This window comes from Rutidosis leptorrhynchoides, chromosome 1 (genome assembly GCF_046630445.1).
Source record: "Rutidosis leptorrhynchoides isolate AG116_Rl617_1_P2 chromosome 1, CSIRO_AGI_Rlap_v1, whole genome shotgun sequence".
NCBI lineage: Eukaryota > Viridiplantae > Streptophyta > Magnoliopsida > Asterales > Asteraceae > Rutidosis > Rutidosis leptorrhynchoides.
Genome location: NC_092333.1, coordinates 266,499,819 through 266,519,293, shown reverse-complemented (window position 1 = coordinate 266,519,293; position 19,475 = coordinate 266,499,819). Strand labels below are relative to the sequence as shown.

Sequence of the window (19,475 nt, the reverse complement as noted above, 5' to 3'; positions counted from 1 at the left end):
GTCAACAAAAATGTTGGTGAGTTATAGGTTTAACCAATATATTATCAAATCATAATAATAGACCACAAGATTTCATATTTCAATATACATCCCATACATAGAGATAAAAATCATTCATATGGTGAACACCTGGTAACCAACATTAACAAGATGCATATAAGAATATCCCCATCATTCCGGGACATCCATCGGACATGATATAAAACTCGAAGTACTAAAGCATCCGGTACTTTGGATGGGGTTTGTTAGGCTCAATAGATCTATCTTTAGGATTCGCTTCAATTAGGCGTGCCCTAATTCTCAAAATTAGTGATGTTCTCTAATTCTTAGGCTACCAAGCAAAAAGGGGCATATTCGGCTTCGATCATTCAACCATAGAAAGTAGTTTCATGTACTTGTGTCTATTTTGTAAAACATTTATAAAGCTGCATGTATTCTCATCCCAAAAATATTAGATTTTAAAAGTGGGACTATAACTCACTTTCACAGATTTTTACTTCGTCGGGAAGTAAGACTTGGCCACTGGTCGATTCACGAACCTATAACAAATATGTACATATATATCAAAGTATGTTCAAAATATATTTACAACACTTTTAATACATTTTTGATGTTTTAAGTTTATTAAGTCAGCTGTCATCGTTAGTAACCTACAACTAGTTGTCCAAAGTTAGATGTACATAAATAAATTGATATATATTATCTTGAATCAATCCACGACCCAGTATATACACGTCTCAGGCTAGATCACAACTCAAAGTATATATATTTTTAGAATCAACCTCAACCCTGTATAGCTAACTCCAACATTACTGCATATAGAGTGTCTATCGTTGTTCCAAATAATATATATACATGGGTCGATATGATATGTCAAAACATTTGCATACGTGTCTATGGTATCCCAAGATTACATAATATATTAGAATACATGTATAATACAATATAAGTCAGCTAGGATATGATTAATATAGATTTGTTACAATATTTCCCGTAGCTACAACAATCCAAAAATATCCAATCTTGTTTTACCCATAACTTCTTCGTTTTAAATCTGTTTTGAGTGAATCAAATTGCTATGGTTTCATATTGAACTCTATTTTATGAATCTAAACAGATAAAGTATAGGTTTATAGTCAAAAATATAAGTTACAAGTCATTTTTGTAAGAGGTAGTCATTTCAGTCGAAAGAACGACGTCTTGATGACCATTTTGAAAAACATACTTCCATTTTGAGTTTAACCATGATTTTTGGATATAGTTTCATGCTCATAAGAAAAATTATTTTCCCAGAAGAACAACTTTTAAATCAAAGTTTATCATAGTTTTTAATTATCAAACCCAAAACAGCCCGCGGTGTTACTACGACGGCGTATGTCCGGTTTTACGGTGTTTTTCGTGTTTCCGGGTTTTAAATCATTAAGTTAGCATATCATATAGATATAGAACATGTGTTTAGTTGCTTTTAAAAGTCAAGTTAGAAGGATTAACTTTTGTTGCGAACAAGTTTAGAATTAACTAAACTATGTTCTAGTGATTTCAAGTTTAAACCTTCGAATAAGGTAGTTTTATATATATGAATCGAATGATGTTATGATCATCATTACTACCTCGGGTTTTGTGGATAAACCTACTGGAAATGAGAAAAATAGATCTAGCTTCAAAGGATCCTTGAATGGCTTGAAAGTTCTTGAAGCAGAATCATGACACGAAAACAAGTTCAAGTAAGATTTCCACTCGAAATAAGATTGTTATAGTTATAGAAATTGAATCAAAGTTTAAATATGAGTATTACCTTGTATTAGAAAGATATCTTACTATAAATAAGAAAAATTTCTTGAGGTTGGATGATCACTTTACAAGATTGGAAGTAAGCGAGCAAACTTAGAAGTATTCTTGATTTTATGAAACTAGAACTTATAGAATTTATGAAGACCACTTAGAACTTGAAGATAGAACTTGAGAGAGATCAATTAGATGAAGAAAATTGAAGAATGAAAGTGTTTGTAGGTATTTTTGGTCGTTGGTATATGGATTAGATATAAAGGATGTGTAATTTTGTTTACATGTAAATAATCATGAATGATTACTAATATTTTTGTAATTTTATGAGATATTTCATGCTAGTTTCCAAATGATGGTTCCCACATGTGTTAGGTGACTCACATGGGCTGCTAAGAGCTGATCATTAGAGTGTATATACCAATAGTATATACATCTAACAGCTGTGTATTGTACGAGTACGAATACGGGTGCATACGAGTAGAATTGTTGATGAAACTAAACGAGGTTGTAATTGTAGTCATTTTTGTTAAGTAGAAGTATTTTGATAAGTGTCTTGAAGTCTTTCAAAAGTGTATGAATACATATTAAAACACTACATGTATATACATTTTAACTGAGTGGTTAAGTCATCGTTAGTCGTTACATGTAAATGTTGTTTTGAAACCTTTAGGTTAACGATCTTGTTAAATGTTGTTAACCCATTGTTTATTATATCTAAAGAGATGTTAAATTATTACATTAGCATGATATTATGATATATTAATATATCTTAGTATGATATATATACAGTTAAATGTTGTTACAACGATAATCGTTACATATATGTCTCGTTTCGAAATCATTAAGTTAGTAGTCTTGTTTTTACATATGTAGTTCATTGTTAATACACTTAATGACATGTTTACTTATCATTTATCATGATTAAACATAGGGTATCAATATCTTAATATGATTCATATGTATTTAGTAAGACGTTGTTATAACGATAATCGTTATATATATCGTTTCGAGTTTCTTAATTCAATAAACTCAATTTTATGTATATAACTCATTGTTAAAATACCTAATGAGATACTTACTTATCATAATATCATGTTAACTATATATATAATCATATATATGTCATCATATAGTTTTTAGAAGTTTTAACATTCGTGAATCACCGGTCAACTTGGGTGGTCAATTGTCTATATGAAACCTATTTCAATTAATCAAGTCTTAACAAGTTTGATTGGTTAACATATTGGAAACACTTAATTATGTAAACAAGAATTTCATAATATATATATAAACATGGAAAAGTTCGGGTCACTACAGCTTGTACTACCAACTTTCTCATCTCTATGTCCCTCTATATATGTATATGATATTGAGTAGTGATTAAAAAAAACTGCAACCATCACATGCTCCTCTCAAAACAAACCCATGCCACCACCCATCACTCTACAATTACATCACACTAAACTATCATAAACTTATCACCAATATCATTATTTATTTATTTATTTTTGTCGTTGATAGGTTCATCCTGTCCGAGAACAAAGTCCACAAACCAACAAAGCCTTAACCTTCGATCACCTCTTCATCATCCTCCAACACCCGTATAAGTATCTTCAAACAATCTTTCATACTACCACCTCCGTTGCTAGTTTATTTCGATAATCAACCCAACATCATAACTTTCGATCACCATTGTTGTTGCTCGAACTCGACCCAAAAACAACCACCTGCTATTGCAGTCTTTTACCAACACAAAACCACCATCATCTAACCTTTTCACTGCCGCAACTCCACGATGATCATGCTGCCTCAGACCACCACCAAACTCACTCATCAACCGCCATAAAAAGTTAACCAATCGTTTCTGTTTTCTTCATAAACCAAACACCACCATAGAAACCCAACAAAACCCACAGTAGACTAATGTTACAATTTCTGTTTTGATATCATCAAACACCATATGTAATTATCATCGTCATTCATGTACTACTATTGTATTGTTGCTATTTAATCGAATCACCACCAACACCTTAATTGTTCCTGTTTCTTTTTCTGTCGGGAGAATAACATCAAACACAACCATCTATATCTCTCTCTATACTTCGATTTCTATCTCTCTCTTCTCTCTCTCCTCCTTCTTTCTTATGTTTTTCTTCGTGACTCACCTACAACCAAGTCTTTTACTGCTGCCCGTTAATTTACTGTCTCTGTTTCATCGACAGCCCAACAAACCTCCATGATCACCAAGTTTAAACACCACCTATTACCACCACAAACCAGAACACCCACCTGCGTTATTTTTACTGTTTCCTTTCTGTTTCCACGCCCACCATCAACCGAACCCATCACATATACACCATCTTATTCTATTTATATTTTTTTTATTTACTTCTCTGGGTTTCAACTTATGATGACAAACGATGGATGATAGTTGATAATGATTAAGAAAACGAATAAAGATGATTTTGAAAATAATTAGACGATGATGGTGACTATGATACAAGACTTATGTTTTATATTTTTTTTCGTTCGATGAACAACTGATTGGCCAAGCTGCTGTATACAGCCGTTATAGATGATGAAGATAACGATTTTTTTTATGTTAGACGCTATCATCAATAGCTGTAAAGCTAAACCTGTCGAGTTTGATGTGTAGAAGGGAAAAAGAAGAAGGGAGGGGGCCACGAGGAGACGTGTTCTGGAAATCTAAAAACCACGAGCAAAGTTTCTTTAATTTTTTTTATACAGACCTTGAACTGGGCCGTGTTCCTGTTTATCCTACTGGGCCGATATATGTTGGGCCGAGATTCAATCACATTGTTGGGCTGTGACCCAATAGGCAAGCAGGCTGCTGCAAATCGGGTTAAATAGAATTAAGCTAGGAGTTAAAATAGAAAAATGGAAGGCAGATCGACGGTTTGAGGTGTTGTGTGTTAAGCGAGAGGTCGCGGGTTCGAGCCTTGTGTGGGGCATTATTTTTTTGGGGAAAAGCTTTAAAGGTAGTCCTCCATTATTAAGATTATTATTATTATTATTATTATTATTATTATTACAATTATTATTATTATCAACATCATTGATATTGGATATTGACTAAAATACACTTTTTAAAAAACTTTTATCACAGAATACACTTTTTTGAAAAAAATTGTCAATATACACCATCAGGGGACCGAGACTTTGGTCGACCACCATTATAACATGGTTGACTGCGTAGTCGACCAACCCTAACAAGGTAGTCGACCGACCATTACAAGGTGGTCGACCACTCTTATTCGAACAAAAATTGGGTCGACTACCATTATATCACGGTTGACTACGTAGTCGACCAACACTAACAAGGTGGTCGACCAACCATTACAAGGTGGTCGACCAAAATAATTTAAAAAAAAATAAAATAAAAAAACCTTCCCCAAATGAAACTCAAACGTGAAGATGTAAAGTTGAATAAATTGAATATGTAAACTAATTCTAAATCAATCCTTGAGCATCAAAAAGATGTTTTTTATGAAGATTATAACACCAAAATATCAAATTATTGCAAACGCATCTTCAAATATGCAAGTGAAGTTGAACAACTCATTACCTGCAAATATGCGACTGTGATGATTTAGTTCTGTATATGCATATTTATTTATTTACAAAATTGTTTAATTGATTTGCCAACTCACCACAAATATGCAATTTTTGTATATGCAAAATACGCCAGCTGTTTTGGTAGAACTTTCCACCCAGTTCACCACAAACATTTTTTCAGCAAAGCAATCACATGGTCGACCACCTTGTAATGGTTGGTCGACCACTTTATTATATTGGTCGACTACGCAGTCAACCATGATATAATGGTAGTCGACCCAATTTTTGTTCGAATAAGATTGGTCGACCACCTTATAATGGTCGGTCGACTACCTTGTTAGAGTTGGTCGACTACGCAGTCAACCATGTTATAATGGTGGTCGACCATAGTCTGGGTCGCCCTGATGGTGCATATTGACAATTTTTTTTTTTAAAAGTGTATTTTGTGATAAAAGATTAAAAAAAAGTGTATTTGAGCCAATTTCCCTTGATATTATTGTTGTTATCATTATTGTTGAAAAATATCATTTTTATAAATGTCATTTAGCAAAAGTATTATTATTATTATTATTATTATTATTATTATTATTATTATTATTATTATTATTATTATTATTATTATTATTATTATTATTATTATTATTATTATTATTATTATTATTAGATTACTTATTATTATTATTATTACTAAGATTAACATGATTATTATTATTATCATTAAGTATTAACAAGTATTAATATTATTATTATTATTATTATTATTATTATTATTATTATTATTATTATTATTATTATTATTATTATTATTATTATTATTAGTAGTAGTAAAATTATTATTATAGTTATTATTATTATCAGTATTATTATCATTATGATCCTTAAAGTATTTTTTTATTATTTATCATTTTTATTAGTATTATTATTGAAATAAACATTTTATTTAAACTATCATTTTTATTATTAAAAGTATCACTTTTATTATTATTAGAATTATCATAATTTTTATCATAATTAGTATTATTTTTATCATTATTATTATTAGTATTATTAATATATCAAATAAAGATTTTCTATATAAAAATATATTTATGACATAAAACCTAACCATATTAATACTTATGTAATAAATGTTAATTATCTATATAAAAATAAATATATATCTAATTAAGTTATTAATAAAAACATGATATAAAATAACAATTAAAATCACTAATAATATATATATATATATATATATATATATATATATATATATATATATATATATATATATATATATATATATATATATATATATATATATATATATATATATATATATATATATATATATATATATATATATATATATATATATATATATATATATATATATATATATATTTGTTTGGCTACCATTACATGTGTTGATATGCATAATTGATATAGGTTCGTGAATCCGAGGCCAACCTTGCATTGTTCAATGTCGTCATATGTATTTTTACTACAAAATACAGTATCGTGAGTTTCATTTGCTCCCTTTTTAAATGCTTTTGCAATATATATTTTTGGGACTGAGAATACATGCGCTGCTTTTATAAATGTTTGACGAAATAGACACAAGTACTTAAAACTACATTCTATGGCTGGATTATTAAACCGAATATGCCCTTTTTTAGTCTGGTAATCTAAGAATTAGGGAACGGACACCCTAATTGACGTGAATCCTAAAGATAGATCTATTGGGCCCAACATGCCCCATCCAAAGTACCGGATTCTTTAGTACTTCGAATTTATCATGTCCGAAGGGAGTCCCGGAATGATGGGGATATTCTATATGCATCTTGTTAAGGTCGGTTACCAGGTGTTCACCATATGAATGATTTTTATCTCTATGTATGGGATGTATATTTATGAGAAATGGAAATGAAAATCTTGTGGTCTATTAAAAATGATGGAAACGAATATTGATGATAAACTAATGAACTCACCAACCTTTTGGTTGACATTTGAAAGCATGTTTATTCTCAGGTATGAAAGAAATCTTCCACTGTGCATTTGCTCATATTAGAGATATTACTTGGAGTCATTCATGACATATTTCAAAAGACGTTTCATTCGAGTCGTTGAGTTCATCAAGATTATTATTAAGTCAATTATAGTTGGATATATTATGAAATGGTATGCATACCGTCAACTTTCGATGTAAAGAAAGTTTGTCTTTTAAAAACGAATGCAATGTTTGTAAAATGTATCATATAGAGGTCAAGTACCTCGCAATGAAATCAGCTATTGTGAATCGTTTATAATGTATATGAACGGGTCCTTTCAACGATTACAGATATAGACGAGTTACAACTAACAACCCTAACTAACTACTTGATTAAACTAATAACGACTTTATAACAAACCTTTAAACTATGTTACAGTTTGTAGCCTTCAATTCTATAACTTTAAAATTTTGTACTAAAACTATATATAGAACTATATATATTCTATAGCATTCTTCTTTCAAGGTGGGAGGAATGGATCTTATCATAGGAGATGAAGATTTGTGCTTATGTTATCCTCGTGATTTCTTTGTAGATAAATTAGTAATATTGTAATAGAGTTATTTTTAACTTTATTGCTTTAAAGAGGTGATATATATATATATATATATATATATATATATATATATATATATATATATATATATATATATATATATATATATATATATATATATATATATATATATATATATATATATTATTTGCTTTAATTTTTATATGTATATGTATTTAGATGTTTAGTAGAGAAATGTTAAAATAAAGAGGTAAAATGAAGAAAAGCTACGAACTTTTTTCTCAAACGCTAATTTTATTAGCTTTTAGCTTTTACTTTTTTTTCCTCCCTTTAAAAGCTTTAAACTCTTTTAATCAAATGAAACTTTCTATTAAATATGAGTTTTTTCATAAAAGCTAAAAATTTCTAAAAAAAAAAAAAAAAAAAAAAAAAAAAAAAAAACTCTGTGCTAAACATAACCATAATCTAAGTTTTTTAGAACTCTTTATTAAAAGGAGTATGTTAGAGTTAATATAGAAGCTATCATGTCAAGTAAATTTTTATTTATTCTGTTTTTTTACCTATTATTATTATTATTATTATATTAATTATATCTAAATCTAAATATATTGAATACCACATTGGATTAGTGGTTGTCTGTACTTTAAGGTAACCAAAGGGTCACGGTTTGAACTGTTGTGATATATGACTTTTTAACTTTTTTTTAACCTCATATTTTAAATCTTCAGGATGACCCCTTTTAATGTTTTATTTGCAATTCAGTCTTCCCACTTTTCTATCTTATTGATTTTTCATTGTAAACTCTTCCACTCTTTTGTGTTTTTAGTTATTTTCTCATTTTTCTTATTATATCTCTTTTATGACTTTTTTATTCAAACTTTACAATTTTTTTTAGAAAACGTTTTCTCACATTTTCTCAAAAGTTTTTTTACAATATCTTTCGCAATTTTTTTTTCCAACTATTTTTCCCTCTTTTTCTTTCCATTTTTTTTTTCCTTTAACACATTTTATTAATAATTTTAAAAAATATATTCAAATTATGTTAATTTTAATTAATTTTATTATTGAAGATTAAAATAGGTTGCCTTGGTATTGTGACAGAATATTATCTCTTTGGTTATGTTACATTTATCAAAGATAAAATATATTAATTAAAAACTTATAGTTGTATACTACAAAAAGTTTTATGTCCGCGTCAGCGCACGGTAACTTACATTTTTTTTTTAGAAAACGTTTTCTCACATTTTCTCAAAAGTTTTTTTACAATATCTTTCGCAATTTTTTTTTCCAACTATTTTTCCCTCTTTTTCTTTCCATTTTTTTTTCCTTTAACACATTTTATTAATAATTTTAAAAAATATATTCAAATTATGTTAATTTTAATTAATTTTATTATTGAAGATTAAAATATGTTGCCTTGGTATTGTGACAGAATATTATATCTTTGGTTATGTTACATTTATCAAAGATAAAATATATTAATTAAAAACTTATAGTTGTATACTACAAAAAGTTTTATGTCCGCGTCAGCGCACGGTAACTTCATATTTGTTGCAATCATCTAGAAAAAAATTAATAAAAATCAGCCATGATTTAATTTCTCGAGTTTTTGATCTATTTTTCAATTTACATCATCTCAATTACTCAATATTTTTCAATCATATTTTTTTCGAACGGCGATATCGGCATCGTCCAGAGGGAATTTAACTACTTTCGCGATCATATGCCACTCACACACAAGTTAGAAGGAAACTCAATTCGTAATGATGTTGGTAGTACCATCGAAGGTTGGGAAAACCCCCCAGACCTTCCCAAATCGCATTAATGTTGACAGTACCATCAAAGGTTGGAAACTACCGCTTGAAATGAGAATCGAACATGAGTTTGCAGTACCTCAAATTGAATCCCACCACATACCGCTCAAACTAAGGCTTCGGTGGGAAGGAAAATATCTTCATGTTGAACCTTGCTTATTTCGTGACCAGATACATAAAGAATACAATTTATTCTCATCCAAACTAATTAGATATTAACAAAAATTCTTCATTCAAATTCTTTTAACCCATTTATTTGTTTGTTTTTCTATCCTTTACTTAATTTACAAATCATAATTCCTAATGTATTTAAATGTTATAGATTATAATAATTAAAACTATTATCTAGCAAATGATCTGTTGTTCATGATAATGCGTAAATAGGTATCACATAATAAGATATTTATATCTATCTATATTTATTTATAAGTTATATTATATGATCCTATCTTACTATAAATTAAAAGAGAGTCTCGATTAGCTAATAAATATTTTTAAAACCCCCTTAATTACCATTAGATTAGAAAATTATATTATAATACCCCTTGATTTAACGGTTCTTAATCATCCACTAAAAATATTAGCTAATAAATCAATTTCTTAACAATGATCCCTTAATTGTCCCTCAAATTAAGAAAAAGCACGGGAAGAAATACGTAAACGAGGGGTTCTATAATCTATACTATCACTTTCATTCGCTTCAAACTACATACAATAAAAAACCCTAAACCCTAATAATTCAATTTTTAGGAGTCTCCACTTCTTTATCAAGGTTCTTACTATAATGAATCATCTTCTTTCTCCCATACTCAATGGTTTTCTTTACAGTATCGTGTGATATTCGTGTCTAGGGTTCTTCTACTTCACTCTTATGTGGTTTGATTTCAGTAATTTATTTTCATATATTCTTTGTAATTCACTATCTTCTTCGGACTTCAATCTTTCCTCATCAAAATCCTCAATTCAATGTTTAAGTTTTAATTATTAAAGCTTCATTATGGTCCTTCTAATTTCTTTTTTTATGATTTCAATTCCGGTTTTTTTTCCTTTTGACAGATTGATAGCTGGGTTCGAAACAACATAAAAGAAAGGATTTGGGAGGGATACGTAAACACAAATCAAATCACCTCACATATGGATCTTCTGATAAAAACTTTATTCTATGGACGTTGGTATCTTCTGATTGAGTTATTTTTTTCATGTTCCCTTTTCAACTTAAGTTATTTTTGAAGTTTGAATTTGTAATGTATCTATTCTTTTCGTAGAAGATGCGTGGCTTAAGGATGTTACATATGGCTTGTTAATTAGGTCCGTAGTTTAAGCATTGCATTGATGGGTTTATTATAGTTAGTCTACATGGTAGGTTGTGATGTGTGGTATAATTCAATATTACTGACACTACATTTTTTATATTGAGTAGATTGAAATTGTTTTGATTCAACTCTATAGAAAGAAATGGGGTTCAGTTCTTGATCTTACGTGAGTAAGGTAAAATAGGTATCCAATGGTTAATAAGTTTTATATATGTCTTTTTCAAAAAATTTATTGATGATTAATCTTGATTTTGGATTATGGTGGTGACATGTTCAAATGGGAGTATGGAACAAAGCTACATTGGCTACCTGATGGTTTTATGCAGCAACTATTGTTGTTTTTTGTTCTGTTTTGTAGCTAGACTATGAATTGCTTCCAAATAACGGTGTTTTATTGATGCAACATGTATGCTATCGTTGTGACTTCTGATGAATCTGCTCAGGGCAATGATTCATATATAGAGCCATGGAGGCGCGACCTAAAGGATCAGGTATGTGCGGGTTGATTTTGTACCATCTGAATTATCGTCTTCTATTAAGAGATACTTATAAGTTGTTTCTTATATACAAAGAACTTTCATAAAATTTTGCAACTTTTTTTTTTTTAAATTCAATATAGAAGGTTCTAATGATGTTACCTTTACGGATGAGTGCAACAAGTGCAATACACGATACACGATACTCTAAAGGGTGGAGATGCAATTGCAATCAAGAAAACCTTTATGGCGTCTAGAAGATGACTCAATCTGAGAAGTATAAAATTCTGCTGAAGTTTATGGACCTTAAGGGTTTTAAGTAGGCCCAATCACTTTGGAACCAGATGGATTTCGGGTCAATTTGTTCATCTTCTCATTATATGTTTTAGAATGAGTCGGTGTTTTAAGGTCTGGTCTATATATTTTCATAGGCTGGACTTGTGTCTAAAATTGTGTATCACTGGTAACATAAGCATAGGTTTGGAGAAATGTTATATATGTAAGGAAATGGTGCATATATTCTCTCAATGAAACGTTTCCCCTTCCCCACCTCTCCTTTCACACCGACATCCAAACCAGGAAATCAACGCCGGATTCCCACCTTCAAACCCAAATTCAGTGATGATATTGAGGAAGGAGAATGGGTTCAATCAGAAAGAAATCAAAAATCACCTGCGATAAAAATAAAACCTAATTCTCATCATCGAGATCTCATCCGTCGGTTTGGATCTGACAACGGTTACAGCAATCCGGTCACCGAAAATCTTCACAATCAACACGCAACCTTCCCAAACAATATTCCACTTCATAAACGGTCTCAATCCCCTCATCCATCTTCAAACAGCGAAACTTCAATCATGTTCTTTAATTTTCCTGACCATTGGAATTACAATGATTTACTGATTTTCTTCAAAAGGTATGGTTCTGTAACTGATTTATTCATCCCGATCAGGAAAACCTTAAGAAACGGTAAAAGCTTCGGCTTTGTACGCTTTGTGGATATCTCTGATTTAGATTTTCTCCTTAAGCGATTAAATAGCATCTATCTAAATGGTAATTGGTTGCGTGCGTACAGAGCTTTTGAAAGAAAAGGACCTTCACTGGTTAATAAAATGCATCGTAACCAAGGACCTACACATCCTGCCAATCAACCTTTCGACAATTCAGTTCCTCCTAACCAACTCCCCAACAATCGTCATTCTGCAAGTTCAATTCCCTTTGAAAACAAACAGCCTACCAAAACACGCTACATCCCTAAAACTTCAACCGTTAAAACAAGCATCCCTAAGTACAATGAAGACAAGAACCTGAAAGAAAACCCTCATGAAAAACTCAACCAAAAAGTCCCAAACCCTGCTGATAAGCCTCGAGTTATTGATTTGGAAGAAGAAGATTCGAACAAAAAAATACTTTCAAGAGCCATTATAGGTGAAATATTGGACATTGATCTAATCGAGGAATTTCCTACACTTTGCACAGCTGAAGGTCTCTCCAAATTCAACGTTAAATATCTTGGTGGACTCGATTTATGTCTAACCTTCGAAGACGACAAAACTATTGAGAATATCTTCAATAATGAAGATCATATTCTAAGACAATGGCTTAAGAACATCCGTCGAGTTCAAGAGAAATCATTCCAATCGGCCAGGCTCTCTTGGCTCACCATCAAAGGGGTCCCAATCAATTGTTGGTCGGAAAAGAATTTTAGAAAAATTGCAAGTTGGTATGGTCCAATACATGATCTTCATAATTGTAACTTCAATGGTAATCAGAACTTGGTGGCAGGAAAAGTACTAGTAAAACTTTGGGGTCAAGAAAGTCTTATAAATACAACTGTCCAAGTGAAAATCAAAGAAGGCTTATTCTATGTGCAAATTATTGAAGATGTTGCAGGTATAGTGGAAATAGAGATGGAAGAAACGGATTCATCTTTTGACCTCACGGATTCAAACAGCAACTTCAAAAACGAAAACGAGCATAACGTAGATATTTCTGACAAAGAAGACGAGGATGATTGGCCACCGGTGGGAGTTAACCAGTTCGTCACCGGAGAAGATGAAGCTTCAAAAGTTTTCGCCATGTCAGATGATTTTTTCGAGAAGAATTTCAACGACAATAATTACGTCTCTCCCAATAGTGAAAAAGTAAATGAAGATATTAATGGCAACAATTCTCAAAAAAACGAGGGTAATGTTGGAAGTGATAGTGACAATGACTCCTTCATTGATGAAACGACACACGAGGTAAACAAACAGAATGCGAATTTCATTAATGTGTCATCGGACTTACAAGAAAAATCTGCACCACTGTCGGACGAATCTGTCCCATACCCTTTGTCTCCTGTAAAATCGACACTTTCTCCTAGCCCAATCCATCCCACAAACGATCCCAGCCTCATTAACATACCCAGCCCAATAAACTCGAGCCTTAAATCGATGGAGCCCAATAATGAAACTCGAGCCTTAAACCTAGAATCTGAACAAATACAACCTGACCCCGTTTTTGTTTTCAATTCCGATCCAATTCAGCCTACTGATCATGAACTTCATTATGATAACCCCTCTAAACCTTCAAACCAAGCCTGTAGCAAAAAAGAATTTCCAAGCAAAAAACGAAAAACTTCTAGCAAATCCTCAATTGAATCTTGGTCTAATATCAGAAATTGGACTTCATCTTCCAAGTTTCTAAAGGTTAAAAGCCTAGCAAGAAAGCCAAGGAAAAAGATTTCTATTAATAAGGCTGGCTCAAAATCGGTTGCATCACAGAAAAAAGATAAAGGACCACAATCTCTTTCCGAAAAATCACTGAATTGTGACGAAGTTGGCGATATATTAGGTCTATCGAGAAAGAATTTTACTGTCAGGAGTTGAGGTACTCTCTAACCCTATCGTGATTATTATTTAATATTTTAATAATGAAGCTGTTATCTTTAAACATTAGAGGGTTGGGTTTAGACGACAAAAAGAAATTCAATTGGTTTAAAAAACTTTGTTTTCAACATAAACCAAACTTAATAGCAATTCAAGAAACAAAAGCTGAAAATATTCCAGAAAAATGGGTTGAAAAAATTTGGGGAAACTGCGACTACAGGTATGCCTTCAAAAAATCAAAAGGCAATTCGGGGGGGATTTTAACGGTTTGGGATCCGAACATCTTTAAAGCTAACCGTGTTGTTGAGCGTGATTCCTTTATTGCGATAAAAGGACATTGGCAGGATATAGGTACTGAACTCGTTCTAATAAATGCTTATGGTCCACAAACCGAGAACGACAAAAAAGTTATGTGGAATGATCTCTCTGATGTGTTGAAATACGAGGACGCTATGTGGGCAATTTTTGGTGACTTTAATGAAGTTAGATACGCATCCGAAAGAAAAAACACTGAGTTCTGTGCCAGAAAAGCCAAACTGTTTAACGATTTTATCAAAGATAATTCTCTTCTTGATTTACCTCTGGGCGGTAGAACGTATACGCGCATTAGTGACAACGGGACTAAATTCAGCAAACTAGATAGGTTCTTGGTATCGGACAATTTTATTCAACAATGGACAAATGCGAATGTGTTGGTTCTAGATAAGAAACATACAGATCATTGCCCTCTACTTCTGAAAGACGGTGATGTAGATTTTGGTCCTAAACCAATTAGAGTATTCGATGAATGGTTAAAACATAAGGATTCACACGATGTCATCAAAAGTGCATGGGACTCAAACATCAATAGCAATAAACCCGACGTCATCTTTCGAGAAAAGTTAAAGATTGTTAAACAAGAGTTGAGGAAATGGTATTCAACGACTCATGGCAAACTCAATGTCGAAATACAGGATCTCTCGAATGCAATCAATGATTGGGAAAAGCTAGCTGAAAAGTCAAATCTTAGCCCCGAGCAATATTTAAAATGGATGAAGGATCGCGAATCTCTCGCTCAAAAAGAAAACACGCAACTTGAGATGCTCAAACAAAAAGCTAGATTTAAATGGGCATTAGAGGGGGATGAAAACAGCAAATTCTTCCATTCCTACATCCGACGTAGGCACCATAAAAACAATATCCATGGAATTAACGCCGCAGGGGTATGGACTTCTAACCCTTCTGATATTAAAAACGAAGCTTTTAATTTTTTTCAGGGTCTTTTCGAGAAAAACAATTCCGATGGTTGGATGCTTAATAACTGGGACGGCTCTAAATTAGAAGAACACATGGCAGAATCACTTGAAGCTCACTTCTCAGAATCAGAAGTTTTAGAATCAATCAAAGGCTGCGGTACAAACAAAGCTCCTGGTCCAGACGGTTTCAATATCCTTTTTTACATAAAATTCTGGGACATCATCAAGGAAGATCTCTTAAAAGCGATTAACTGGTTCTGGGAGTCAGGTCAAATTTCGAACGGATGCAATGCTTCTTTCATCACCCTCATCCCAAAGGTAAAAGACCCGCTCAATTTCTCAAACTTTCGACCTATTAGCCTCATCGGGAGCTATTACAAAATCCTTTCAAAGCTCCTTGCAAATCGAATTAGAAAAATAATCCCGAGGCTAATAGGGGACGAGCAAACCGCTTTCATTGCTAATAGATATATTTTAGACGGTGTTTTAATTGCTCTTGAAACTATCGAAGACCTCAAATCTAGAAATCAAAAGAGTTTTATATTTAAGGTTGACTTTGAAAAGGCCTTTGATTGTCTAGATTGGGATTTCCTTAGTTCCATTATGAAGTCTATGGAGTTCGGGGTTAAATGGGTTAAATGGATTCAATCGTGTTTAAATTCCACCTCAATTTCGGTTCTTATCAATGGTTCACCCACTGGTCAATTCTTCCCAAAGAGAGGGGTAAGGCAAGGTGATCCACTATCTCCTTTCCTTTTCATTCTTGCGGGTGAAGGGCTAAACCACCTTTTGAAAGTTGCATCTAACAAAAAACTTATCAACGGTGTCGAGGTTGGAAATGATAAGGTCATTGTTTCGCACCTTCAATATGCGGATGACACTATCATTTTCGGTAAATGGAATAAATGTGAAGTTCGTAATACTCTGAAAATCCTTAAATGTTTCGAAGATTTATCGGGTCTTAAAGTTAATCTTAATAAAAGTTGTGTTTACGGAATTGGTACTTCAAATGTTGAATTAAGTAATATTGCCAATTGGTTTGGGTGTAAAGAAGGGTCTTTTCCGTTTAATTATCTTGGTCTTCCAATCGGGGCAAATTTGAAAAAGCATAATAATTGGACACCCATTTTCGAAAAATTCAAAAAACGCCTTTCCGATTGGAAGGCCAAATCTATCTCTTACGGCGGACGACTAACTCTCATCAAAGCGGTGCTAAGTAGCCTACCACAATATTATTTCTCCCTTTTCAAAGCCCCGGTAAGTGTTATAAAAGAATTGGAAAAAATGCGTCGAGTATTCTTTTGGGGCGGGTCATGTGAAGAGAATAAAATGGCTTGGGTCAAATGGGAAAAAATCCTTTTACCTTATGAATTTGGTGGTTTAAGTGTCAACTCTTTAAAGCTAAAAAATCTTTCCCTGTTAGCAAAATGGTGGTGGCGCTTCCTTTCAAATAAAAACTCTTTTTGGGTCCGTGTAATTAAAAGTATTTACGGGGAAAATGGAGGGTTGGGTTGTATATCTCCGCTACCTGCCAATAAATTGAAAAAATTCTCGGGTCGAACTTGGTTTAATATTATCAATATCGAGCAAACCCTAAACAAGTTAGGGTGTAATATTGCTAATGCGTTTGTTAAGGATGTAGGAAATGGAGCTGACACCTTTTTCTGGAAGGATAAATGGATTGGAGATAAGCCGCTCTGTGATGTTTTCCCAAGACTCTTTAGGTTGGAGGTAGATATAGAGACGTTTGTAGCTGACCGAGTGCTAATTTCCGAATCTGGCAATGTTCTCAATTGGAATTGGGCCTCACAGCCCAAATGAAGAGCCGCTGATGAGCTTGCTACTCTCACCGATTTGCTCAGTCGACACCATTTCTCTCGTAGTTCGCCCTCCACATGGTCTTGAAAATTTAACCCAAATGGTATCTTTTCTACAGACTCCCTAATGCATCTCTTGAACAATTTGGCGGCGGCTTCTCAACCTTCGCGTATCCCTACTGACCTCAACCCACTCATTCCCCAAAAAATTGGTATCTTCATTTGGAGGGCAAAACAAAACAAATTACCCGTCCGATCCGAATTAGATAAAAAGGGCATAGATCTTCACTCCGTTAGGTGCCCGGTTTGTGACGATGACATTGAAACACTTCTTCATTCTCTTTTAAAATGTTCGAATTCCATGGACATTTGGAATAGAATTCAAAAATGGTGGAGTTTAGACCACTTATACCTTTCGTGCATCTATGATCTAGCCAAGGGTTCAAATCCGCAACTGATCTCAAATTTAGGGTCCTCGCTGTGGCAAGCGGTGGGGACTACCACTTATTACATTTGGATCCACCGTAATGATCGTGTTTTTAGTGATAAAAATCGTAGCTCTTCAAAAATAGTGTCTGAAATACAATCAAAGTGCTATGAATGGATTAATTGTCGTTGGAAAAAAGGTACTCTAGACTGGCTAAAATGGATCTCTAATCCGAGATGGTTCGATGCTAACCAAGCAAAAGTAGGCATTGGTTAATGTGCAGGTTTTTTATGCCGGATTCCTCCGATTCTCTACCTTCGCCGAGACTAAGAGGGGAAGGGCCAATTTGCTTTGTCGTTGCATAATGCAATACTGTAAGTTGGCTCCTTTCCCTGCTTGTAATTACAAGTTGTTCTTAGCCTAGTTGGAAATCGTGGATGAAGGCTTTTTCCTGCTCGCGAAAAATTAACCTTCGTGTTTATGCATTTAGATACTTGTATAGTCTTTGCTTAGTTTTCACGTTTGTATCTCGTCGTGTCTAGCTCTTTTAATCCTTGGTTAGGGTCTCGTTTCGAGTCTTTGTTTATGTAATTCTTTGTATTAGTTCTTTCTTAATAAAGTTGTTTGGCTTTTCAAAAAAAAAAATAAATAAAGGAGAGATAAGGTTGGCAAAAAATTTCACTTTTTTCCCAAGGATCTTTGTTGGTCCTTGTCTTTTTAATGAAGTGTTATATATCATTTCTTGTTGGGGTGGCTGTGGTTTGTGATTTATATGCACAACTCGGGCTGTCATGGTCAAGGTCATCCCCATTATTGGGATGATAACTGGGTTCTGCATCGATATTTGAACCCATGTGTCATATAATTAGAGTCCGTCTGTTTTGGTTACTTGCTTCCTGGATTTGTTGGAATCTGAAGAGTATAACTGTTAGGGTTTTATTTGTCAACTAGATTTAAGAGCCCGTGCGTTGCACGGCAGCTCTAAAAAAGAGTATTTGTAGACGTTAGTATTGAGACTGAGTAGCTGTAGTATACAATTATAATTAAGAAACCCTCAAGTATTGTTAACATTTGTACTAAAAGTAATGTATTGAAACGATCAATATACAATGCAGCTTTCGATTGTTCATAGTCAATTATATCATCTCCGAGTTGCGAGCTCACTAAGTTTACCGGAAAATGCAAAGCAAATAAAGACCAAATTCATTCTCCATCTCTATTTGAATTTGCAAATAACATGTGTGAAAAGATCCAGAAAAAAATATAACTGATAATAACTTTTTATTAGACTTTTATCAGCATTTATGTACTACCTAGATTTCGTTTCCTAACACATGTACCATCGAACAAAGCAACAATATGATCAGAATGACCATCTGCTGTGCAACAACACATCTCAAACAACTTTTCATGTCCACTTTGCAACTATAGTTTTCATTATCAGTGGATTATGGACTTGTGAGCAATATATTGCCTTAAGCCTCAAATATTCATGAACATGAAAAGTTGTTGCTGAATATAACTCTGTATTTATATCCCACAGCTGAGATTTATTAAAGAAAAGAAACTACAGCTTATTAAAAAAAGTAACTATAGTTGTTACTCAATCCACTTT

General features: G+C 32.6%; 1 protein-coding gene across 1 annotated transcript; it reads left to right on the top strand.

The window, feature by feature from the left end:
- The first annotated feature begins 17,560 nt into the window (after nucleotides 1-17,560).
- Nucleotides 17,561-18,136, top strand: LOC139897697 (uncharacterized). Its single transcript, XM_071880395.1, has one exon. It carries the CDS (start codon nucleotides 17,561-17,563, stop codon nucleotides 18,134-18,136), a length of 576 nt encoding a protein of 191 aa, XP_071736496.1.
- Nucleotides 18,137-19,475: the final 1,339 nt, after the last annotated feature.

Coding starts and splice junctions, on each gene's coding strand:
- LOC139897697 (XM_071880395.1), top strand. CDS start 17,561: ATGCATCTCTTGAACAATTTGGCGGCGGCTTCTCAACCTTCGCGTATC.